The sequence below is a fragment of the Oreochromis niloticus genome, linkage group LG8 (assembly GCF_001858045.2).
Source record: "Oreochromis niloticus isolate F11D_XX linkage group LG8, O_niloticus_UMD_NMBU, whole genome shotgun sequence".
Classification (NCBI taxonomy): domain Eukaryota; kingdom Metazoa; phylum Chordata; class Actinopteri; order Cichliformes; family Cichlidae; genus Oreochromis; species Oreochromis niloticus.
In genome coordinates this window covers 14,967,558-14,994,128 of record NC_031973.2, presented here as the reverse complement: position 1 = coordinate 14,994,128, position 26,571 = coordinate 14,967,558, and the positions used below count along the sequence as shown (strand labels likewise).

Below are 26,571 nucleotides of genomic sequence, written 5' to 3'. Positions count from 1 at the left end.
TTCACACTTCACTTAACTCAGTGCCTGACTGAAGAATTAACCTGCAACTGTGCCTAAACCCAAGGCACAAGTCTTTGCTTTTTGCAAGATATGGGTTCTACTGTGGTACAAATGCAACTCGGTTATTATGCATGGAAAAACACAGCTCTCACAACTGCGTGTTGTGTGATAAACAAAAGCCACAGTATGAACACACAAGTGTTCACTCAGCCAGGTGCTATTCTGAGCAGTACAGCTACCTGACTCAGTGGTTTGTTGAAAGCTTCTTTGCCCATGGCCTGGTTTGTACCATTGTCGCCTATTGAGCCATTAGTGGAGCATTATGGCTAACACCACGGATGTTTGGACAATAGTTTAAGTAGAAACAAAACCTCTACAAGTTTGGGTGCATTCCACAAACTTCTGTCACATTTAAATGATTTAATAAGAAGTGATGGTCAAGTGCTTTATGAGAGGAAAGACAGGAGGCAAAGGGTAAGACTTAGAAATTCAAATAAGATTTATTTTTAAGTTATAATATACTAAAAAGTTATTCACTGTGTGGAAATACATACATCTGAGCTTCTGTAAAACATTGCAGAAATAACAATAATAATAATAATAATGATAATGATGATATAAATAATAATAATAATAATAATAATAATAATGATAAGGATAGTATAAAAACAGCTTCAGTAGGTTTTTAAGGCTTGTAGGTCCTGAGACTGTTCACCTTACCAGCTGATGAAAAACAACACATTGTGCTCACACTACCAGCATTCATGTCATTTAAACTAAGAATAATAATAATAATAATAATAAATTCAATGTAAAACCAAAACACACTTAAGAAAATTAACTTGTGGACATTTGATGTGACTGTCACATGCATGAACAACTGACAAATGTCACAGTGTCTTTATTTTCTACTAGTTCCTTAAAAAAAAACAGAGTGAGACAACTAATTTCCAAGCTAATATGTTTTTTTGAATCAGTAATTAATTTTGGCAATAAAACTGAGTGCTTCTTCTTTACATAATATCTCAGAGCACGTCTGGGATTTACTTCAACCACAGCGAATTCTGTAGATAAAATGCATTTTTATATTGCACACAAAGTTTATGTTGCTTTAGTCTTCTACAGCTCACCGTGTCATGTCCTACAGGACCAACATGAGCCAACTGGACTTTTTATATAACACAAGGAAACAGTTGTCGCATTGCATAGAAGCAACAGTGTGCACACTAACATTTACTGCATAAGAGGAATAATTATAGCAGGAACGGGTGTTGACGGTGCAGGTTGTGCTGCAGACACAGTTCTCCACAAGTTGAACAAAAAAAAAGAAAACAAAAAAAAACAGAAAGAGGAGAGTGTGAAAAACAGCAAAGACAACACCGCAGGATATAGAGTAGCAGTCTAGCACCACTAATTGCTTTCCCTTTCCAGCTGTATTGCACCCAATTAAATTGTGTCAAATACGGGACTGCAGTTGCGAAAATGACCTCGCTGGTCGTGCCACTGGGAAACTTGTTGTTAAATGTTAAAAATACCAAAATAATTTCTACCAGATACAAACACAAAACATAGAGACAGCTGTGCTGGAAAGCCAGATTTCTAGACATAAATCATACATCAGAGGCAGCAAAAACACTCTTTGAGTGTGAAAGAAAGAAAAAAACTACTGCTTTTAGCAGAGAAGCTTTTATATTTGTGCTTTGAAATATTTAAAGTCTCTATAACATTTGCTGGAATTTTATAAATCAACTAAAAATCATTAAAAAAAACAAAGAAATGAAAAAAAAAAAAAACCCTACTAGGCCAAAACCAGAACTTATGCCTTTAAATAGAAGACTGAGTCTAACTGTTTTGCAGCTATTCACCTGAGTAATGAGGGGTGTCTGACGAGCACGGTTATATTAACAAACCTGCACTTCATTATGCCGTTTCACCTCTCATTACTTTGCTTTACCTCCTTGAAATAAATGAGCAAGATTTTATTGTTAAGATACTTGAAGCGATCTTTGTGCGCAGTTGTTTACCAGCTGATCTGCTGAATTATAGTGACAGGTTACTCACACTTGCTCTGCCCTCTGGCAGAGATGAAGCACAAATGACATCCCACTTTTAGCATCATAGAAATGATATTTCTGAACTGATTGTGCACTAATTGCCTGCTAAAATGGCACAAGGTGATGACAGGATCAGACTTTTGTGCTGATAAAAAAATCAGTGCAGCCTATCGCGGGGGTGGGAGTTAGTGTTTTAGGTACAAAATTCTCTTAGCACCCTAATTCTTATTCATTTTCATGTGTATTTGCACAGTTTGCACAGTTATCTGAGATCTGAGCCGCTTTATTAAGGAAAACTTTCCTACATAAGGCACTTTAAATATTGCACAGTGCACAGCTAGAGGTTGGGCTGCAAAGTTGAAGACAGGGAACCTGGAGAAAAATGCACAGGGAGGACATACCAGTGTCCAGTGACTAGCACTAGGAGTGCTAACCAACATCACACCCTGCTGAGAAATCCCTGAGAAAATAGTACAGCATGACAATGTTGGAATTTATTGTATTATTTGTAGTGACTGACTGTATTAAAGTGCATTCCTTGATTTTGTGGTTCTTTTGTTGTCATTGTCGATGGCAGAGCGATCATAGTTGTAGTCTTAGCTTGAACAGATTCAAACATTTTTGTTTTTGAGTAAAATCATAATAAAAATAAAAATTTGCACACTTTTTAGTATAATATGGTTATGCTATCCTCTCTTTGGCTATTTTATTCAGGTTAAAGTAAAAGGGGAGTAAATTGGATGTTTTTCATTGTATTTATACTGTGTACATATACACACTAGTTCCAGGGATCCGCGTACAGTTTTGAGGAGAAGTCTTTTTTTCTCGTTTCTTTAAAAAAAACCTAAACCTGTTGATTAATTTAAAAAAAAGAAAATACAAGCATTAAATTGCACAGGTTGACTCTTAGAATCAACGTGTATAGATGCACTGACTTCATTTCTGAATACGCCACAAGCCAAAACAGCGCCATATTAGATTGGGTCTGATCTAATTCTGCTTCTAACTCTATAAAGAGCTTAAACTTCCACTCAGGTTTGCATATAAATAACAAGTAAAATAAGAAGTTAATTAAGACCATATGATGGTAAAGAGAAAAAAAAAAATCAATAGTAATCAATAGTTAAAATGACGATACGTCTGCTCATCTGTTCCTACGGGAACTATTATACCACTTCCTTATTGCTACTCCACTGGTGCTCACCACGATGCACAGCGCTCCCCCGAGGCTCCACCATGTCGGTGCGCGGCTAAAGAAAATGAACTGGAAGATGAACGCCAGCACCACATCCACAGTTCTCATCAGGGCTACGGGTCCGGCCTTCTCAATCTGCAGAGCCTTTATGAGGAAGGTCTGGCCTGCGATACCCAGGATGGCGATCAACATCAGCATCCAGCGGTCGCGGCCACAGAATGGGATTTTCCATTCACCCAGGACGGATACGGTGATGATGCACTCGATTAACCCGATGACAGCATAGTACCACACGGAGATGTAGTAGTGGACACTCTTGCCCAGCTTGCGAAGAATAACAAGTGTACACGCAGCTCCAATTGCTCCTATACATAAATTAACCATTGAGAGAGACACAGAGCGAATAAATCAATCTGCAGAATAATAACAATGATCAAATACATAAGAACCACTTTAGACTTGAAGGACAGCTAAAGGGTATGTTCGGATCTATTGCTTCAGGGCTACAAAGCTATTATTAAACTGATTGAATTACTTGAGGTTAAATGTTGTCCTAAACCCGTATGTTTGAGGTTCGTCGTGTGACATTTGTGATCACATTATTACTTATTGTTATATAGTATTAACATCTGTGCATTCCTAATCATTCCTGCTGATTCAAAGATTGAAATTTCAAAATGAATGAGTCCATAAAATGTTTGCCAAACTGTTACTCAGTGAGAATCCAATATGGGTATCATGCTTTGAAACCTAATGAACCTCTTTTACAGAAACTAATAAGCTGCTACAAAAGAAAGGAGACAGCTTTGAGCCCAGCCACAATTGACTGGAAACAATCTATCACCCATGTTTAGCATTCAATCAAGCAGCAACGTGCTGGCTCTTAAAAAACATACATATAAAGCCAACATGGAAGTGCCAAAAACTGCAGTTCCTTGAGTGGCCACTTGAGGCGGACTCTAATAAAAGTCCGTCCACACAGACCCCGGTGTAACTTCACTGGTATGAAAACAAACAATTTTCATCAACATGGCCAATTTTTCCCTTCACCTTCCTGTTTAAATCACTTTAGGGTTTCTTTTCATGCATTATGCCTCTACAGAGTGGCATAGGAGGCTCCTATATTTGCTAGCTATTGTCATGAGCCACCCATCACCATCATTTTGCTAGGGAAATTGGAAACAGGTGCAGTGATTTATGAAATGCAGAAACAAAGCTTGTACAATGCTTAATAAGCTTGAAAGTCAATATTTGGTATGACCACCTTTATTCTTTAACACAGCTTGAACCCTCTTAGGCAAGCGCTCTTGTGTAATTTGGCAAACCTTTTCGTCCTGCAACTGAGTGTCAGTAAACAGTAGATGGATAATCCTAAGGTCCAGATACGTCTCTTAGGTCTTATGTCAAGTCTTTGTCAAAATGTTTCCTATTTCATTAGGACGTGACTTTCAGATACTGTTCATCTGATCTGCCACATATCCATTTGTCCTCCATTCATTTTGCACTCCACCCTCTCATACAAATGTGTTTCAGTTCCCCTGGTTGCCATGGCCAACTTGACCATAAGAGCAAACAAAATCCTCAGCAAAATACTCAGTGTAAATGTTTGGATAAATCATATCACCTCCGAATGCAGCTATGGTCCCCTTGATGTGGTTCGTGTAGTCGCCCTCAATGCCATGAACATTCTCGCCGAAGAGAAATGGAGGTCGGGCAATGAGGATGACTCCGGTGAGGGTAAAAACAGTGAAAACACAGTCCCAGATTGTACATTTCTCCTTCAGGAAGATCCAAGCCAAGAGGGAGGTAAAGACTGGATTACTGGGGGCAGGGTTCAATGAGAGAAAGAGTTAAAAAGGAAAAAAAAAAAAGCATGGAAAAAGCGTAAATGTAGCTGATGAATTCAAGGAGGATGCAATGCATCTGTAGTGTTTGCGTTATTTGAAGTGATACGTAATAAATGAGCTTTGAAGCAGCTCTCACCTGAATGTGATAACGATGGCATCTGCCAGCGGCATCTGCTGAACTGAATAGAAGAGCAGGATCATGGCATTGGAACCAAGGAAACCCCGAAGCATCAAAAATAAACGTTTATCTCTGGGACCAAGAAAACCTGTCCTGGAGGAGCAGAGATATGAGGATGATGGATGAAGGGATGGCTGAATGGAAGGATGACTACAATGACTGATAGAGGAAGTAATAAACTGAAATTTCAGGGAGGGACGGATGGAGAAAATGCGAGTACCGTAGGGAGTTAAGGGATGACAAATTAGTGGATGGCTAAGGAAAATGATGCATTTAGGTAATGTGGGAATGACAGTGATGGATGCATGAGTGGATGCTGCTGAAAACAGGGAAGAGAGGCAGATCTGTAAATGATAAATCAAAGTTAAAATGTATGTGGAGGATGAACAGAAGGATGGGTGACAAGGTTCAGTGCCTTTTTTAAGTTATATTTCTCAGTATTAAAGGAATCAAACCAAGCTAGTGGAATAAATTGACAGGGGGGGGAAAAAAAGGGGAAAAAGAATTCAATTCAATTTTATTTATACACCGCCAAACCAGTTTGATTATATTTTGTTTGCCTGTTGGCATATTAGTCTATGTATGTGTAAAAATTACACCTCAAGTGGTTTGTTTAATATACTTGACTATACTTAAGCTCTGATTATGAAATGGGGAGTTAATTTTAGGTGGCTATATAACTTGATGTGGGAGTATTATTCAAAACATTTTCCCACACTGAATTTAAATGCACATTATTCCATCAACAACATTGAGGGGAATAAAACAAATCTCTAACAATATTTTGAAAACCTCATGTTTGGACAGTGAAATCAGGACATGTGCCTGGTGAAAGGGGATAAAATGACAGATAAATTACAGGTGAGGATATGCGCCATCTCTTTGACTTTATCCTCTTATAATCTGCTCAAACCAAAAAGATTGTTGGTTTGAAAATGTACCAAAAAATACTGGCCTTAATTATGTCATATACTCTACAGCTTGTGTAAATCTTAAACCAGCTATCGTGCTTACTTGCAATAGATGATTATTGGTGCGACAAACAGCATCTGAAAGAAGCATCGTATGGCACTGATCTCTATAGCATGAATTCCCTCTATAGTTTTCACCAAGAGGGTAATGATGGAGAAGAAAACTGTGGACAGGAAAGCATAGAACAAGCCAAGACCTGGGCATCTATTTGGTTTCTCTGGGCCTGTGGAAAAAGAGAAAAGAAGGCATTAGTTTAAGTAAGTCTTAAGACAGAAGAATGTAAGAGAAGGGCCATAAGAAGAAAATCACTTACATTTTTAATTATAAAAATATATTATGTTGTTCTTAATACAGCACTCCATATTGGATGGCGAAGTTAGGAGCAGAATATGTTATTGAACCCCATGTGGCCTGGGTAATTCAGCTGCAAAGACCATAAAACAAAAGATATGCCAAATTGTGGGCTGTGGTGTTTGCAAACCCTGACTGTGAACTGATATGTGTGCAGGGATAGACTTTCAGCCTGAGGTTAAACAAGGATTTTTCTTTGTACTCACCAGTCCGCTCGCTTTCCAAACTTTGTACAAAGCCACAGGCGAGGAAGAAGATCGGCAATGTTTAGTCACAGTAAAGCAGTACTGTAAGACTTGTTGTCATAGAATCCTTTTATAGAAGGAATTTTCTTTGATTTTAACTACATAATAGTTTAATTACATAATTTGATTCAACATCTGTAAAAACTTAAGTGTACAGCTGGACCAGATGGGAGTTCAAATTTATACCCTGTACTGTTCTACTTAGCAATTATGCACCAGCTACAAAAGTAACCAAAAAGCAATAAAGTAAAACTGGTATGTAAAGGTCCTGTGGAAATTTCTTACTTCCTTGTCAACTTCTAATATAAACCCCCTTCTTCCTTGTACAGGATTATACCAGTGGGAAAACAGGACCAAGTCCTATACAAGTTAAACTTAGAGACTTAGAGTTAGTCTTAGAGAATTCACATCAGTATGTATAAACCACCTCCTGTTTAAAAGTAGGCACGTTTTTGGTTTGTTTTTTTTCTTTTGGAAAAGTGCACAGTCATGCATCCGTTTTATAGCACGATGGAAAATGTTAAGCTGGCTTATCAAACAACTGGGCCACCAGCTTCACCAGCCAACCAGGTTCACTACTGGGCAGAATCACTGTAAGATGAACATAGTTTTATCATATTTTAAGTATAATTTGGTATATAACTTTATTTAACATTACCATTTTGTTCTGAAATAAATAACCATACAAATAAGATGGGCTGTTTTAACGGATGTTTTATTATCAAATAAGCCCCCCCCCCCAAAAAAAAGATGTTATAAGTTTATATAAAAATTGTGCGTAATCCAACTTGACAGTATTACAGTTATAGGCCAGTAGCATACACGTGATATCTCCGCTATCACCGATACGTGACGTTGAACGATTGTATAACGTGGTGCTACGCAGGAAGTCACGGTTTGTGTATTAGTACATTATTTAGTCACACGACGAAGTTTATCTGCAGGAGAAAGTCGTAAAAGCGGGAGACGCTGATTACTTTATGCTAACTGTAAGTGCGTGCGCGTGCGCTTCTACCTTCGGATGGGGGCTTGCTTCTGACGCAAAACGCCGGTGGGCACGACGTTTTCTCCTCGCCGCTGCTTTCCAGTGAATTTCCCCTTCCTCTCGCGCCCTCCAGTTGCTCATCATCATCATCTTCATCATCATACTCGCACGATGCTTGGCCGTTGCTCCGCAGATGAATCCTCTCTGGTGCCCGGTCGTTAGTGCCAGGCTCTTGTCGGTCGTAGGCGCTGTTTTTGTCATGGCTGTCAACTTTGTAAAACGCCACCGTAACGTCGGCCTCTACGGATAAAGCCCGCTCGTGCGTGCAGTGGTTACAGTCTGCCATGCTTAGATGCGACGGCTGAGCGGCAGCATGCCTCAGTGAGAGTACCGTGCGACTTCCCCGGTGTCCTGAGTGACTGAGAAGACGAGGTTAATGACTAATTTTATCTCAGGGGGCAGGTTGCTAACGACTGTGCGGTGTTCAGTTTACCCACGGGGGGGCAGAAGTGGACTCAAACCAAGTCTCCTAGGCAACTAAAATGTTCCTAAACGTCCATGCCCATTTCATACATTTACATTTTTAATTAAAGAAGTTCTACTGGTGAACTAACCATTACAGAAATATAGACTTGGTCATTTCCAATACTGTTATTGTTATGGCAGCTGTGGCATAAACCTTACAATGGTCTCTCTGTCCACACACGCAAAAGTTTACAAGTTCTATTTGTTTGTATATTTGTGTTTATTTTATTACTTGCATTCTTGAACAGAAAAATTAGTTTTAGTGTTTGTCATTCATTTCTGAATGTAAACCTAGTTCACAATAATAATGAGATTTCAGGATTTTATTTATTTAGCTTGAATTAATTTTGACAGTATTTTTATCAAGAAACACACATTTTGCTCATTAATAGATTGGTATCCTTGTGAAAACAGTAATGTTAAATCCTTTATTCCCACCACCATGTGGTGACCCAATACAGTTTTCACCTCAGGACTGGATGCCATTGTGTTTTTAAAAGAAAAAAAAAGAAACACTTTTTTATTATCAGGTCAAGAGAATCAGCTGAATACAAATCAAATCATAAAGATTAAATTCATTCAGTTTGTAAGTATATATGAACAAAAAACAATACGAGAAGTCGCTTGCTGATTTAGTATTTTATTACCACTGTACATAAAATAAAATGAGAAAAGATGGCAAAAGGGACATCTAATATCCTCTGTCCTTACTTAACTAGATAAAAGTGACACAAGTAAGTCTACAGCAGAAGTATCATGTTACACCAAATCTTATCACTATATCTACACTAAAAAAAGAAGCATCGAGTGTGGTCCCCTCTACATACAAAAGTAACATAATTTACACAATATTGTAAAAACGTAAACATTAATTTTTTGGCAAATTGTTGTTAGTGAAGTTTTTAATTGTCATCAAACTTCTTTTGTGTCAGAATAAGAGGCGCGCGTGAAAGCATAGGTAGTATGTGTGGCACAGTGGTTGGCTTTTCGTTGCGGAGTAAAGACAACAATGGCTTTGTCAGCGAGGGAGAAAAAGGGTAAGGTTGCAGTGAAAGAGAGAGGGCTGGGTGACACAGTGGGATGCTTCTAGCGAGGCATTCATCAGAAATCGATGCCATGAATGTATCGCGCATACAGTCTTGTTCAACTGAGAGCAGAGAGGAAGCAGGTTTTTTTTAAACTCAGTTTCTCACAGTGTTTAGCAGATTTGTCATTCCATTTATTGAAGCACTCGTCACTAAGGGTGAAATAATTACAAGCTGCCAACTAGCTGCCATGGAAAGGACACAGTTCTCAGCAAGTAGTCCAATTTTTACCTGCATTTGGTTGAAAGTAGTATTATTATGAAGCTCAGGTCTCAAATACTGACAAATTGCTCTATTGCTAAGTACAACACTACATCTATAATCATAGATTTAAAGGTGAAAAGGGGGGTTTTGTACATTTGTCAGATTGTCTGTTTTCTGTAAGGTATCTGTCAAGCCTGTCACTTGAATGGCTCATGTGACAGGATGAATGAGACTAACCTACACAAGCAAATAAATCCAGTACTTAAACACAACACACCTATTAGTATTGTAGGTTAATGTCCCATAGTCTATAATGTATTTTCCACTGGAGGTAATTTTCCTGAAATGTACAGTTTAATTAACGAAGACACAAAAACGTTCTTGCCCCCTTTTCCAAAAACAAAAACAACAACAACAACAACAAAAACATGAATGGTAATCAGCACTATCAAAATCCTATAGGAGAAACAAAACTGTATGTAGATTAATAGCAAACTCATGTGTGAATGTCTTCTGCCTTTGGAGTTGAATAATAGATGAAGAAGATCACTGACTTCACTGCTTCAAATGGAAAATAAAGCATTTCCAAATATTAAGGGACTGAGATATAAATACAGGACTGGCAGACCACTGCAGCTGATTACAAAATATGTATAGGTTTAGCTACAAACTAATCTAAAGGGCCTCATTATTTTTTGACAAATCTCTCTTTTTGTTTGAGCAAAGGTGGAAATTGTTGGTTGATTAAAATGGGACTGACGAAAGCGACAATCTCGGGGAAAAGGCATTTAGACGATGGGCCTAATTGCTCAGATCGATCATGAGGTGCTCGTATATCTGAGTTTTTCCCTTGAAGCTGGATGCCAGCAGGAACACCCGGCCGTCAATGGAAACCAGAGAAAATCCCCGAGGCGCCTGGATATTCAGCTCCTGAGATGGGACAAACTGGCCCCTCTTGGTGTCCCATTGGTAGACCTGCGTCAGTGAGTAATCGCTGCCCAAGATGGCATACTGCCAGTTGCCGGTGGAGACGGGCTGGAACACCATAGAGCCACGGGAAGGAAATGTCTGGACCTCTTTGAACATGGCACCGTCCCAGCGCATCACCTTGGAGTCCCCGATGAATCTTGTCAAGCATATAAACAGATCACCTTTGAAAAGGACAAAGATTTCAAGGGGCTGTTTAGTTTACACATTCAGCCACTAAATGTGGATCTGACACAGGAAAGCTCACGAAAAAACAGATTATGTAATCCCAAATATAATTCATTGTTTGCTACAAATATTTATTCAGCTGTGGGAGACATTTCGAGCTACATTATTCATGCACATTCACTCATTTTATATTCACACATTGTGTGCTGTGATCTTGGGTTGTGTCTTCCCTGTCTGCTCATATAGCAGAGCCAGGCTGATCTCAGCCTTATGCACTGTTTTGGGAGAAAGAAGAAGTGGATGCAGATGTTACTCTGGGAATGGTGCTATTTTTGTTTTGATGACAGATAAAGCTTTCTCTCAGTTTTTCTTTCAGCCCTCCTAACTAGGCTAGCTGTTATGGCAAACCCATAATATTCTCATAATATTATGTATAGACCCTAGATTGCCTGTTCAGAGAAGGCTGAGAGTCTCTCCTGGTAGGCAGAACACCTGGTGTACCACATTTCTCTCTGCTGGGAGGTCTGAGGTGAGGGAGAAACCATAAAGTTGGAATTGCAAATTAATTTCCTGTCATTTGTCTTTGGAGACCTGTGTCCAGTACGCATACGGAAGCTGTTGTAAACCTTGAAAGAAAACTGCTTTCCTTAAATTATTTTTTCCCTGACATCAGCTACTAATAGGTAACCTGTTAATACAGTATGAGAGAGAAACCCCCACCCCCCACTATCATAATGTTTTACAGTATGATTTGTGTGCAGGTTTTATGGCAGTGACATTGCCTCTTATCGCCTTCAAAATAAATACCGACGATATGCAGCAGGAAAATAAAGCGTAATAAATCAAGTCTAAGAGAGTAAGTCATAAATGTTTTTATTAACCACACTAAAAAAAAAGTTGAGTCCATTATTAAGCATGTGGTGCACTAAAATAATGGATGCAACTAGGAGTTTGCACAGTGTCCTTTTGCTTGCATGGTTCTCACCTTGGACTCGGAAGTGTTTGATGGAGAAGACATCCTCCATGTCCGGTATGTCAGTCCTGCGGTCAAACTTTTTCTGACTCCTGTTCCACTGGTACACGACGGGCCTCTGGGAGCTACTTGACAAAATCAGGTGGGGTTTGTTGGAGATCTCTAGATATTCTACATCTGTATCCCTGTACCAAGGGTGGAGTGACTGGTGGGAGTAAAATCCATTGCCGTTCCATTTGTACACCGTTGTGGAGCCCGCCTACAGGAAGAAATATGTACAAAACATCAGCTTAAGCCAACTTCATTCAAAACTTGAACAAGCATTTGAATTAAGTACTCAATAGTGATTTACAGCTGAAAACAATTATAGCTCAACAAGAAAAAAAAAATAGGCACCAAACTTCAAATTTTGCATGAAGCCAAACACCAGAGTGTGGTGGTGTGTGTGTGCTTGTGTGCCTGAGTTGTCCCCAAGCATATGTGAGAGCATATGTGAACATTTGGCAATACAAGCTAATCAGCAGGAGCAGACACAGACCGACATGCTGCAGAGAAGGACGCCTGGGGAAGGACTGGCTGACGTGGTGGGAAGAGTAGATTAGAGCATATTTATTCATGCAGGGGCTGGACGCAGTAATAAGGACATGTCTACAGTATTGTTGTTGTTTTGAAGTCAAGTCAAAATTGATATCTGTAGCATGTTTTAACAACCCCAGTTGACCAAAGTGCTGTACAAGTTATATAGAATATACACTATATACAATGATCGCTAAATCAACAATAACTATGCACTAAAAATCAAATAAAAGCAGTAAATAAGACTGTGTTTGCATATTAAAGGCCAGGATACTCTGCTCAACTAGATTTGAAAGCAAGCAAAAACAAATAGATTTTAAAAGGTGTTTTAAAATGATTGAGGGACTTGGCAGGTCTTAAGTAAGGTAAGTTGTTCCAAAGATTAAGAGTCACCACTGAAAAGGCCCTAACGCCTCTGCTTTGAAGCCTGACTCTAGGAGAGTTCAAGAGCCATTGGTTCAAAGCCCTCTGTGCTCCAGTAGGACTGTAGGGTTTCTGTTAAGTAAGGGAGTGCTAACCCACTGAGACTTTAAAAATCAAGTAATGCAATTTCCAATTGAATCCTGAAATGTATTCATTTAAAAAATAAACTATCACTAGCGAAATGCAAATTTATGCCACCTGCCATGAAATACTTTGTTGATTTTGAGTAACAGTGAACAGAAAAGAGGCCCAACCTTAGAGCTGTCAGCGATGACAAAGAAAGACTCTCCGTCGATCATGAAGGTCTCGATGTCATTGGGTTTGCGAATTTTTAGGATGTCAATGTCCTGGATCTTGATGAACTTGCTGGCGGAGGTATCGTGTTTGTAAATGTGTGAGCCCCCAAACAACTGGGCCACAATGACAAAGAGGTGGTTCTCAATTACCATTGGCTTGCAGACGACAGTTGAGGTGCCTAAAGAGTAAAAGAGAGAACAAAATACACATTCGGTACATGCACAGAACCCAAGCAACTGTTTGTACTAGAATGTAAGAACAATTAGGCTCACTAACCTTTTTTTCATCCAATAAAAAGTGTCCAACTACAAATACTACATGAAACCCGTAGTTCCTTTCTTCAAGTACATCTAGCTAAACCTTATCAAAACCATTTAATGAAGTAATGTAACTGTGTTTAAAGTAAGCCTCTGTGATTGATAAAAATGTTATGTGCATCACTGTTGGCAAAGATCTGACTGTTAGGTCTTCAGGGTTCTTATATATAGTTTACCCAAGGATCTCAAAATGGTCTTAAAGTCTTCAGAAGAGCCTTCGTCGGCTAAATGTGAGGTGTTTAGAGTTGATTAATAGAAAAAGAAGATAAAAGGAAACCATAGACACATAAATTTGTATTTCAGACTTTCACCTATTCACCTTTCTAGACAACTTTCCTTTCTTTTACCTTGAGCAGTTATTGTAATAAAACAATGTGGGAAGACTAGGGAGGAAAGGTCTTTTTGGTGGAACGTCTAACATTTGACAGGCATCTGGATCTTATAATATTGAATTAAAAGGGGCAAGTCATTGGTTAAATTTGTCTGTTTGCTACCGGGATTCCTTAAAATATATAAGCAGATGTACATGAAAGTGGAATTTAACCGAATTTTGAAGAGATTACAACTGGAAATGGATTTAGGAATTTTTGGAAGTGTTCTTTACCATGATGAGATGCCTTCACCAATAAATTGGAAGTTATCATCTTGATGTTCTCAAGAAAATAGCACAATCTAGTGCTAGGATCTGATATCTTTCTACATCCAGGCACTCCATTTATGCCTGGATGCAGAGGAAATTTTCTGCATTAGCAGGTATGCTGTGTCAAACATCTCTTATTATACTGCTGGCTTAAACGGGTAATTACTTTGAATGGGAACTAGTAATTACATCAATCAAATATATACTCAACTGCAGTCACCTTAAAAGTTGTATTGTGAAGTTCTATAGGGAAGCCAACCAGACTGAGACCAGTACAATCAATATAGGGTTTCTTATGCATTTACATACTACACATTGAGGTCATTCCAGGTGAGAATATTTACACATTCTCATATTGACTTTAAAAAGAACAAACAAAAAAAAACAACTCACTTTCAATGGTGTCATATGTTCTGAAGGTCATCTCCACGTGATCCCATTCTAAGAAGCTGCATGTCCCAGCAAAAGGCTGGGCAAACACGACATACTGTTCATTACCAAGAGTGAAGGCATCCACCGAAATGGACTCAAACTTCAGTGACTGATAGGTGGCAAACTCTGAAAGGTGGGACATAACAATTAAATAGACATGAGAAAAAGATGCTGAAGCAGTCGCTTTAGCTTCTGTGATACAAGGAGATGTGCAAGAGGAAGATACCCGCTGCGATGCAGTCAAAAGAGTGAGGCAGCAGGTCGTTGATCTTCTTCCCCTGGTGAATGGGTGGGCCACTGCAGTGGATTTGGTCTAGAGTGGCATTGGTGTGGTGCATCCACTCCACCAACCACTTGAGCTTGCAGTCACAGATCAAATTGTTGCCTCGCAGATCCCTACATGAATGGATCACAAGTAAAATACAGTTCAATTTTATTTAGACAGTTTCCTCAAGGTGCTTTACGTTGTAAGGTTAAGACCCTACAATAACACAAACAAAACCCCAACAACCAGATGGGATCAATCAGCAATCAGTGGGAAGGAAAACTCCCTTTTAACAGAAAGAAACCTCCACAGAACCAGAACCTGCCATGACAATCAAGTAAAACACTAACATTACAACATGAAATCGTTAATATTTATTCTTTAGTTCTTGTTTCTTTATTCTTTTTAAAACCTACAGGCCTCTTATTTCCAAGAACTGTTCAGTTTGCTAAATACCCTCTGCTTCTCCTGGCTGCCCTTTAGCTTCAAACCAACTAAACCACAGCACGTGTCCCATCTCCTGGGTAGTCTCTGCTTATCACACACTCTCAGTTTGAATAGCTATTAAGCTTGAATGTGGAGTCTAGTGAATCTAGAGACACAGGAATTAATCTAGCTGATCGTGTCAGTGTGACCTAAGCCAGTATCTAGTTCTTTTGTTGTGTAATTGAGTTGCCGACCATTTACCCTGACATTGTGGCATCTTAACCCAGCCTTTCCTTTCTCTAGATTTGTATTTTCTTTTAATTTCTCAACCGAATAGCTTCCTCTATAATGATTTACTTCCTTAGACTATTCTCTCATTTTCCTTCTTGCACAGTTATTGTTTCTTTCTTTGAAAAGAAGGAGAAATACTAATATAGATTTAGCAAATACTTATGTTTTTCAAACTGTGTGAAAAGGACTAAACATACAGCATATAAATAGTAATCAAACACAAATACAATGAACCCTTGATGACCATATTACTAAAGTGTATATTTGCATTGTAAGGATGGATTAAGGAAAAACAGACTCACACTTTGGTCAAAGCATCCATGCCCTTAAAAACATCTTTGGGCAGTGTCTCAAGGTTGTTGTAAGCCAGACTCCTAATCAGCAAAAAGGAAAAAAATAATAAACAAAGTGATTACATTAGATGTAGAGTGCATCTCTTCCGACATATCCATTTCCCTTAATGTGTTTTTCATTGGTTGGTGGCCAGAAGGACTTGAGAAACAGAATAAAACCAAGGACATTACAAACAAATAAACATGTCACAAAACCTGACTACTTCTAGATTCCTCTCATGACATGTAACAGGTGCTTGAAATGGAAGGCAATAAAAAAACATTAACGAATTAAGATGCAATATGTTTACTTTACTATACTATTTGTCCCAGATGTGGGATTTTTTTTTTGATACAGCAGTTTGTTTGTTTTTTAAATGTAAAAGTCAAATTAAAAAACTAAAGGAGAGCAATCACACTGATCTGTCCTTCACATACCTGAATTGTGCATTACTGTACTGTGTCTTTTGTTCTGATAACACTAGTCACACTTGTGTTCAATTTATTTCAATCGTGTAAAAATATACAGGAGTTCATTTAGCAAAGAAAAGGAAAAAAGTACTATACAAAATAAAATAAAACACATTTCAATATCGCTTCACCTGTTCTGATTCACTTACATATTAAAAAGGAATGGGAAGAAGTGCACACTTATTTAATCCCACCTCCTCGCCATAAGTTATCAGTTAATATTTATTTAGCTTCCTTACTGATACAAACCTCAGTAATAGCAATGAAAATATTTCTAATATAACGTATATGACACATAATACTCTGATAATTTGTGCTTTATGTTTTTGTAGCTCTTTAAGCCTCCACACAACAAAGCCAATACTTCCACTTTTAAAAACTTAATTGTACAAATATAAAATCATATCTTTGAAACTCTTTTTGAACTGCTTTATGTTTGGCCAACTCCACACTCAAATTGTTCCACAGTTTCACTCCATGCATAGAAAAACAAAAACTTGTTATTTTTTGTTCCTGGTATTACACAAACTCACAGCTTTCAAGAAGAAACCCATTAAATTATAGCTTCCTTGTCTCAAAAAACAAAAATAAAAAACATGTGTTGAATGTCACCTGGTAGTTCTGAACTCCCTTTTTTTTTTGAAGAAGAAGAAGAATAAAAAGTGAATCTAATGTACTTTTATAGTTATTGCCCCAGACCTCTGCACAACAGCTTATAGAATATGGAGTGATGTTCAGTCTAATGCCTCCTTTGTCTTGTTCAGTATTGCAATGTTTCTTGATACTTTGGAATGATTACCGTATTTTCCGGACTACAAAGCGCACCTGAATATTAGCCGCACAAGCTAAAATCAGGGGAAAATCCTGTTTTGTACATACATTAGCCGCACCTGACTAAAAGCCGCAGGGTTCAAAGCTTGTGCAGAAAGTAGCGGCTTATAGCCCGAAAATTACGGTATATCTTATGCGTGCTCTCCAATTAAGTCTCTCATCTATTATTACCCCAAGAAATCTATTATATTGACTCTTTCAAAATGAACACCATTTATTTGAGTTTTTACGTTTGTACTTAATCTGCTCTTTCCAAAGAACAGTTCTATTAGGTAGTTTTATTCAAATGTAATGATAATTTGTTTTAATCATGCCCAAGCTTTAATTTAATTATTTCATTAGTTACCTCATCCAATAAATGCAGCAGATCCTCACCAGTGCAGAAAATGTTTATATCATCAGGAACAGTATCATTTTAACACTCTGGACACTTCACAAATGTCATTGATAAATTAAAGAATCTAGGCCCCAAAACGGATCCCTGGGGTACACCACAAGCAATGTCCATGCATACAGAGCAACAACCATTTAATTTCACAAACTGCTTGCTGTCTCTTAAATAACTCCCAACCCAATTTAAAACTACCCCCCGACACTATAATGTTACAGTTTTCTTACTAATATATCCTGATCTATTGTGTCAAATGCTTAAATCTATGAATTATCCATCCATCCATCTTCATCCGCTTTATCCGAGGCCGGGTCGCGGGGGCAGCAGCCTAAGCAGAGAAGCCCAGACCTCCCTCTCCCCAGCCACCTCCTCCAGCTTATCCGGGGGAACACCAAGGCGTTCCCAGGCCAGCCGAGAGATATAATCTCTCCAGCGTGTCCTGGGTCTGCCCCGGGGCCTCCTCCCGGTGGGACATGCCCGGAACACCTCACCCAGGAGGCGCCCAGGAGGCATTATCCAGCCACATATTGCTTTTTGTCTATGGAATTTGTGATGTATTCTATTGAATCTAATAGTGCCAGTGATGTTGATCCGCTTGATCTGAGCCCTCAGACACTCGGTGAGTAGTTTATGTTTATCTATATGTTTTTCCAGTCGATTGTTAAACAGTTTTTCAAGATTTTTTGAGAATTGAGGTAGTAAAGAAACAGGCCTGTAGTTTTTGAAATGGTGTTTGTTGTCAGATTTGTATAAAGGTTTATCTTTTGCTATTTTCATTCTGTCTGAAAATATACCAGTTTTAAATGATAAATTATAAATTAAATCTTAAAATAGCCTTAAGAGCTTTCTTAACCACTGACTTATCAATATCATTTTAATCCAAGGATTTCTTATTTTTACATGTTTTAACCATTTCCAAAACAACAGCTGCTTGGAGCATTGAATAATGATTTCTGTCTATTGAGGTATCCAGTTTTTCCTCTGTTATCCCAGGTTCTGTGATAGTTGCTTAGTGTAGACCCACGTTTTACAACGCTGGTCAGTTTTTCTCATATTCTTTTAATATTATTTTTATATACTCATGTTTTCTATTATATTGCTTTATTGGACAGTTTGTATTATACAAATATAATGTAAATAATCTAAGGAATTCATCATACTTACTTGGCATCTTGTTTTTGATATATTTCACCTGTTTCTGTTTCATGAAATCGTTTTTAAAAGCATTTATTGATTCCTCTGTTCTGAATCGTGTGTACTTTTTTTCTGTCCATATTTTTAATCCTGTAATTCCTATCATAGACTGTAAAAACAGGAAGATGGTCACTGATGTCATTAATCAGAAGTGCACTTACTGTCTTATGTTCAGTGTCATTTGTAAAAATGTTGTCTATGAGAGTGGCACAATGTGATGTGATTCTAGTAGATCTGGTTATTTTAGGGACTAGGTTCATACAGTACATTGTGTTAATAAAATATATACGTGAATTCATAACCCTTCAGTTCAAAGTCCATTCCTTTATCCATATTAATACAAGTTTCAGATAAGGTTATGACACTGAATGTATGTAAAGACTGGTTTAGATATTCCTTGATATTAATAAAATTTGTATATAGACTTCTACAGTTAAACTAGATAATTGATCATCTCACCCCAGCCCCGTGGTTGTACTGCTGATTTGTATAGTAGCAGCAGTCATTACTGATAGAAGAGAAGAAGTTGTTGCCTGGGTCTATTTCATATTCCAAGTTCTGTGTTAATTAAATGTTTTGACTTCTAGTTGATCATGTTCTGCACTTATCTGACTGATGCAGTTGTTTTTTTTCCCCAGATGTAGCTGAGTTGTTGCTTTCAGTGTATGTCATAAGTGAGTGTGTGGTTGTTTGTTACCTTGTATATAGTCTAGCTTCTCCGGTGCTGTCAAATGCAGGGTATTTTTTGGCCAACAGTGAAAAAATTCCAACAAAAACAAACCCTGGAGCTAGAGACTGAACTTCAAAACACACAGAGAGATGTGAATGAAATGAAATGTTGGCGTAATCCATGAACACTGCATTATTTATATGAAAGTTGGTTCTCCAAGGAAGAGAGACCTTTTAACTTTACAGTTTATGCAAGAATGCACTAAGCAAACACATGGGGTTAGAGCAGAGTGGAAAGGATTCAAATATAACCCCTTGCAGATGCCCTTTAATAATGTATTTACTGTGTGTGATGCTCTTAAAGTGTCCTCTGATACTGCATGTAGTATCAGGGTTTGTTTACTTTTTTCTACAAGGAAACTGAAAAAGGGCATCTTCACCTACATACTATGGCACTTTCTGAGTCATGTTAGCAATATAAAAAATCTTAGCTGACAGTTTGAGCTGTTCATCTTTTATTGTAAACATTATTATTGGAAAATGATTTAATTATAGAGCAGTGATCCCCTACTGGAGCTTGGATCTGACTTTCTCTTTGAAATGATTATGATCTGGCCTACAGGAAAACTCCATCTGTAAAGTTATCTTTAACTTTGACAAACTACATAATTATTCTTATATAGACAAGGTTTCATTATGTTGCTTTTATCAGAATATCTGTTGGTCTAAAGTACCACACCATGGATTTGTTAACTCTAGCCTAATTCAGGTATTCGGGTGTTTTCGAAGAGGGTTTGTGGACATCTATCCTCTGTTTGATTTGTCTCACTGTTATTGATTGTCTTTCTTTTTCTTTCCCCCAGCTGTTTGCACTTCCCTGATTACCTTCACGTGTATAAATAGTCCTGCCTTTCCACTTAGTCCTTGTTGCAGTATCTGTTTACCTTTCTTGCATGTTTGCTACCTGTTTTGTTGAAGTTTGGAGACTACGGATTGCTGTTAAATCTTAATTCTTCATCCATAGCACATTGAAGTGGATTCACTTTCAGTGCAAATCTTTTTAAAAACCATTTGCTTGTGATTTCTTGTAGATAAAACTATTTTCTATACTTTGCTGATGTTGGGATAATTGACTTTTATTCCTCTTCATAACAATATATAGTTTATAAGATGGTGGTGATCATAAGGATGATGAAGGAATAACAAGGAAGGCCAATATGCTAAAATCTTGTTTGCCTTGTGCTGCATGATGTTAAAGGGAAAACATGTTGGAGCGTCACAGAGTGTCAGGTCACCCGGTTTAAGGTTACAGCACAGTTATATTTAACTTGACCGATAAGTCACTCGCGCTCTCACCTACCTTTAGTTCTGGCAGTCTTTGAGGTGACATTGTCACTGTGTTTAGAAAAAACACTGTTAAGAATGTGTTTCCATCTTTTATGCACAATGACTTTGTCAGTGTGATTTCTGTTAACATGGAATGCTATCTTAAGAAATCTTCAAATACCAGAAGTACAGACATGCACTCAATATACATATATTTCGTATAGTTTTGTTCTACAGGACAGAATAGTGGATTTATAAATTGTTTTAGGCAGATTTTGAGCAGTTGTATCCAATATTCACACTAACAGCTTCTTTTTTTGGTTTTAGAAAAACTTTGACAAAATCAAGTCTATTTTACTGTCTAAAATATATGAACAGCTTATCTGCAATGAAACATCCAGACCTGCCCTTCTGCAACCTGATCCAGCTGACATCTTCAGTCACCTTGAGAAATGATTACTGGCAGCAGCGCTTTTGCCTACCTTTTCATTCCAGACAGTGACAAAGTGAAACAGGGACAGAAAAGGCAAACTGATGGAGGGTATGTCAGGATACCTTGAAAAATAATGTTCAGTTAGTTTTTACCTCAGATTACTCGAAAAACGAAACAGACGTGTGAAAGGGACAATGCAGATGGTTAATGTGAAGAAAGGAAAACGTCACAAGTTCTAAGAAAATAGAAAGGAACAAACGAGAGATGGGACTATTCCCTGGACAGGGATTAAGGAGAAGAGAAGTAAAGACAGGAGGAAGAAAGAGGATAACAAGAACTGAGTTAAAGTTTTTTCAAACCAAAATACTTACAGATGTACTAGTGCTTTCAGGCCCCGGAAAGCATATGGGGATATTTCAGCAATTTTGTTGTTTTCAATAAATCTGTGAATGAGAAGCAGAATGAATGAGAGTAATTCATGAAATCCTACACACAATGAATACTGAAATCTATTGTGATCCTGTAAGATGAACGCCATAGCTTCCTGGGTGTTCTCTGTGATGATGAGATGTTTACTGCAATCAAGCTATTGAGGGTTTTACATGATGGCTAAGGCTTGTAAAACACTGGGAAAACATGTCAAAGTAAATTATACAGTAAACACATTCAAAATGCAAACAAATGTTTTCAGCCATTTAAGACAATTTGACTTAAGCTGTGGTTGCAGTTGGATGGAGCACCCAAACAGGGAACATTAGTGTAAACATGCTTATGGGGAAAGCCTCATTGTTCAGATAGATTTATATGCCATCATGTAACCAAGCATGCACTACAGTAAGGTTTTGAGTGCAATATTTCCGCACAGGTTCACATAGTGCTGTTATTAAAAAGCATGTGCCTCGTATTTGTTTAATACAAAAAATATGCAATTATGATACAGTCTTTCATACAACAGTAAGCAAATGTTTTCTGCACATGAATTAAAAACAGTTACTTACAGGTATTCAAGATGTGGTAAACCTTGAAATGCATCCTCATCGATCAGATCAAATGAGTTTGCTGTGAACAATCTGTGAAGGAAAAACAAACCAAAAAACGACTTAAAAAATTAGATAGATAGATAGATAGATAGATAGATAGATAGATAGATAGATAGATAGATAGATGGATGGATGGATGGATGGATGGATGGATGGATGAGATAGATAGATAGATAGATAGATAGATAGATAGATAGATAGATAGATAGATAGATAGATAGATAGATAGATAGATATTATTTCTCATAAGAATAGGATGAAAATCTGGTATTACTTTTCTGCATTCATACTTCCATAGATTTTTGACAACACCGCTGGCTGAAATCCAACTCCAAACCACGACAGTCTTTTACAGACAGTTTCAAACACTCACATTGTACCTCTCTCCTGACCTCCTCCATACATGAATAGAGATGAATGAAATATTTCAAATTTAGATCCATCACTCCATAACACGGATCGCTGCGGATTTTCAGTCCATTTCTTGTGTAATTTGGCATACCTGAACCTTTTTCTGTTTCCCTATGAAATGCTCTTGACAGCCACCCTTCCACTGATGACATTTCTGATGAGGCTTCAGTGAACAGTAGAGGGATCAACTGAAGGGCCAGATGCATTTTTCAGGTCTTCGCTGAATTTCTTCCTTTTTTTGACATAACTTTCAGACACTATTCATCTACTTTTTTTGGGGGGGGGGGTTGCCTTGTGCTTTTGTACTTGTACTTTTGTTGTCCACTTTCCTCAGTTACGTAAAGGACACACTGCACAGTTTGCTGAGATATGCCAAGTTTTCAGCTAATAGCTCTTTGCTGGATCAAAAATATTATTTTATGCCTGTCAAACAGTGTTATCTTTGGCATTTTTCATAGATTCAACTAAAGAAAAGGAAACAAATTATGCACTTTTGTGGCAGGCTAGTATAACAGTGCCTAAAATGCAATTTAAAAGTAGCTCAACAACAAAAGAAACATTCCTCTGAAAATGGTCAGGTAGAACAACTGGATTGAAAATGAGTGAAAAAGCAGCCAATGTCCAACGTAAACTTTTGAAAGGTCTTCAGAAAGCCTGGAAAACTGTTGCTGAAGACCACTTTAAAAATTATAAAGATATTAGATAAAGTCTGGTTCTTTGGAAGCAAAATATAAAGGATGGAAGCGTTTAGACTAATGCAAATTGCCATATTTAAAGCAACTGTACATAGATTTTTCTTAACAGCTGGTTGTTTGTGTTTTACAACTTAACTGAGATGAACTTCAAGAAGATATTGATTTGTGTGGGCTGTGAACAATAAGAAAATGTGGTCATGGATGTTTACGTAATGTCAGTGGCAGTAAGTCTATTGCAAAAAGCAGAGAAACTGGATGGGGGACTGGGATACTGTAATAGACAACAGACTCATTCAACATTTCTACCCACTGTGTATGTGGTCAATGAATGACTCAGATTAAACAGAGAAACAGCCACTCACTCCTACATATTTCTCATAAGAAATGGCAAAGAATCAATATTCTTACCCCCCCCCCCTCCCTCCCACTTGTTTCTGAGTCACTTTTTAAATAACTAACATAAGAATCGTGTCCATCGGCAACATATTGTACACCTCATCTCCACCAGATTATTAAGGGTTTTCGTTTATTATTAAGCTGGCATTTGGTTACTGTACAGAGTGGCTCTATTCTTTTAAATATTGAACAAAAGTACCATCAATATTATTTATTATATCAAGCTTGAAATATTACAATCCTAAGATGTTAAAGTTTTTAAAATGAGGAAGCCAGTGACCCTGACATTTGGCTAATGCAGACTACAAAAAAATGCCACTGATCAAGCATGCCTTAATGGAGGTTAAGATGCTTCAAGTCACCTTTGCAGGGAATAATAACAGATGAGGCAGTGCACTTATTCACTCATCTTCAGTTACCTCCCTCCTAACGGTCACAAGCTCAGTCTTCAGATACGTGATGCTACGTCCTCCTACATTTGAGGCTTCATGCACATTTAGCCTTGACTTCACTGTCATCTGAGAGAATGAAGGAACCGGTGCCAGGAAAGCTAGACTGACGCTTGACAGCATGTTATTATGTGCGGCGTAGAGTACAGTTAAGTCTGACCTTGCTGTTAATTTGCGGATTTGCAAGAACGCATTTGCTCAATAGGCTCAAGTCCTGTCAAGATACTAAATAATGAAGGCCATTAATCAACAGCACTGTTAAGAGAAGGTGAACACTCGTGTGCAAGCCTGTTATTTGACTACAGCTTAGGGCTGAATTCTTCAGGAGAATTAGAGAACATGCTCATTGTTTATCTCAGCCACCCTGTTTCTAGGGAAGACACACACACACACACACACACTGTTCCTCTTGCTGTTAGTTGCTGTAGCCATGTGGTCTATTGCATAATCCAGACACCATTACAGAGAATCCCCCTTTAAAGCTGAGTCTAAACCTGTGTGCAAGTCGCCTGTTAAGACACAACCTTACTTTTAAATCAAGGAAGCAGTGAGACAGACAGACAGACATAAATTATAAATGGACAGATAGATAAATAGGCAGACAGATTGACAGATACACAAACAGATAGATTGATAGATGCGTAGATAAATAGATAGATTAAAAGCTATTACTCACAGCAGGTGTAGGGTAGGTGTGTGCGCAAAGCTTCCTCCAGTAATTTCATTAAATCCAGACTTGACAAAAGATCTGATTAAAAGGAGAAACAAATCAAAGTGCAAATATGACACAGAATGTAATCAGCTTTCTGACACTTCACCACTTCATGCAGCATCACTTACAGTGAAACGACGTCGGATGGGAAAGTGTGGGGCACAGATCGGACACTCTCACACAGTGCATTATCTTTTGTGCAGGTGCATCCGTGGGGGCATCTGGGCTGCCTCACTCTCCGTCCGTCAGCTAAAGCCAAGCTGACAACAACGACCCAAACCAAGAACGTCCATCCTTTCCGTCTTCTCCATCCCCTCACTGCTCTGCTCGGGTATCCCATTCCTTCTGTCCCGAGCCGAGTACTTCCACTCACGCACATGCAACTTACAAGCAAAATCTGCGACGTGTAAAGCCAATCGGGAAATATTAATTTGACGCTTTCAGTTTGTTTGATCGTTTTGCTTTTTAAAGCCGAGGTCCTCTGTCTTGTTTGCTTTTAATGATAGAGCGCTCTGAGGCAGTCTTCTATGCTTCTAGCGTCTCAATAGGAAGGCACCAGTCCAGTGGATTTGTTCTGCAAGGGGCAGGATTACAAATGCGGGGCAGATGGGACATAATAGCAGAAAACATCTCAGATTTTTGTCATGCCTAAGTAAAAGGCAAGGCTAAAAATCAGGCTTTTTGGAGTTGTCCCGTAGCCTAAAGGCTGTGCTAAAAGAAAAGACAAAAAAAGAAGAAGAAGAAGATGCCCTTAGAGAGAGAAAGCGAGCGGAAGAAAGAACGAAAGAAAGAAAGAGAGATGGAGGGGGGAGAGGGTGAGAGAGGCCCCAAGGTGCGCTATTTTATCAGCGGTGCCAGCTATTATTTATGCGCGCTTCAGAGCCGTGCATGGCTAATGGGGGAGCAGCTATTCATGAGGCTCTCTGTGCAAATGCACCTGCCCCACTCATTCAAATGCTGCCTCTTTTCTTCCCTTCTCTGGCATAATAATGACATTAAATGTGAAAAGACGACGGGCATAATATACGGTTAAAAATACATCAAAAAGACTACTCAATCAGATATTGGTGCATAAGAAATGGCTGGTAAAGTCTGATCTCCAGACTATCATTACACAGGGGAAAAAAAATGTAGAGCAGTGTTTTATATTATGTTCATTAAAATGAATGTCGTGGAATAGCATACACGGGGAAACATATCATAGGGTTTCATGAATAAAATATTTTCAAATAAAAATTTCCATCCGTTTGGATTGCGTGGTTTTTAAACTCGTTTTAAATCCTTATTAAAAACAGATGTGTTTGCCTGACATGTATGTAAAAAGCCTTTTATGTTGTTTATCCAAATGGATGAATATGTGTGGTTAAATAGCTAATAGGACGACATATTTTTTCAGTAATAAATGATGAGAGCTGTGCCGTTTCTTTCCCAGATGAGGTCCTTTGATGGGTTCGGTGGGTTACATGGGAAGTCAGGGAACACTGCATTTTTGTTCCCGGACTGGCTGTGTCAGCCTTTCACCCCGACCATATCTCATAACCCCGAGTCCGAATTAAACTCAAAACATTCACACGGTACAATGCCCTCTTTATTTTCAGTCCACAATTCAAATACATCCTCCAGTGTCCCTCGGCGGAAGTGAACGATATGAATCAATTGCTGGTTGATCCGTGTAACTGGGCCATTTGTTCTAAAATGAATGTCGATGCTCGATGTTGTACTGCACCCCCCTTTCATCCCCAATAGATTATTCATTTCACCTGGTGACGCTGACTTGCCCCCTGA

General features: G+C 38.3%; 2 protein-coding genes across 2 annotated transcripts; both read right to left on the bottom strand.

Moving 5' to 3' along the window:
- Positions 1-475: 475 nt before the first annotated feature.
- On the bottom strand, positions 476-8,428 carry slc35g1 (solute carrier family 35 member G1). Its single transcript, XM_005471249.4, has 5 exons — positions 7,858-8,428; positions 6,289-6,469; positions 5,233-5,367; positions 4,874-5,070; positions 476-3,614 (listed from the first exon to the last, which is right to left on the bottom strand). The coding sequence occupies exons 1-5, from the start codon at positions 8,171-8,173 to the stop codon at positions 3,199-3,201; spliced, it is 1,245 nt and encodes a 414-aa protein (XP_005471306.1). The 5' UTR covers positions 8,174-8,428; the 3' UTR covers positions 476-3,198.
- A 548-nt stretch (positions 8,429-8,976) lies between these two features.
- Positions 8,977-25,661, bottom strand: lgi1b (leucine-rich, glioma inactivated 1b). Its single transcript, XM_003441861.5, has 10 exons — positions 24,915-25,661; positions 24,751-24,822; positions 22,082-22,153; positions 21,455-21,526; positions 15,739-15,810; positions 14,681-14,850; positions 14,416-14,580; positions 13,023-13,243; positions 11,782-12,028; positions 8,977-10,792 (listed from the first exon to the last, which is right to left on the bottom strand). The coding sequence occupies exons 1-10, from the start codon at positions 25,163-25,165 to the stop codon at positions 10,443-10,445; spliced, it is 1,692 nt and encodes a 563-aa protein (XP_003441909.2). The 5' UTR covers positions 25,166-25,661; the 3' UTR covers positions 8,977-10,442.
- Positions 25,662-26,571: the final 910 nt, after the last annotated feature.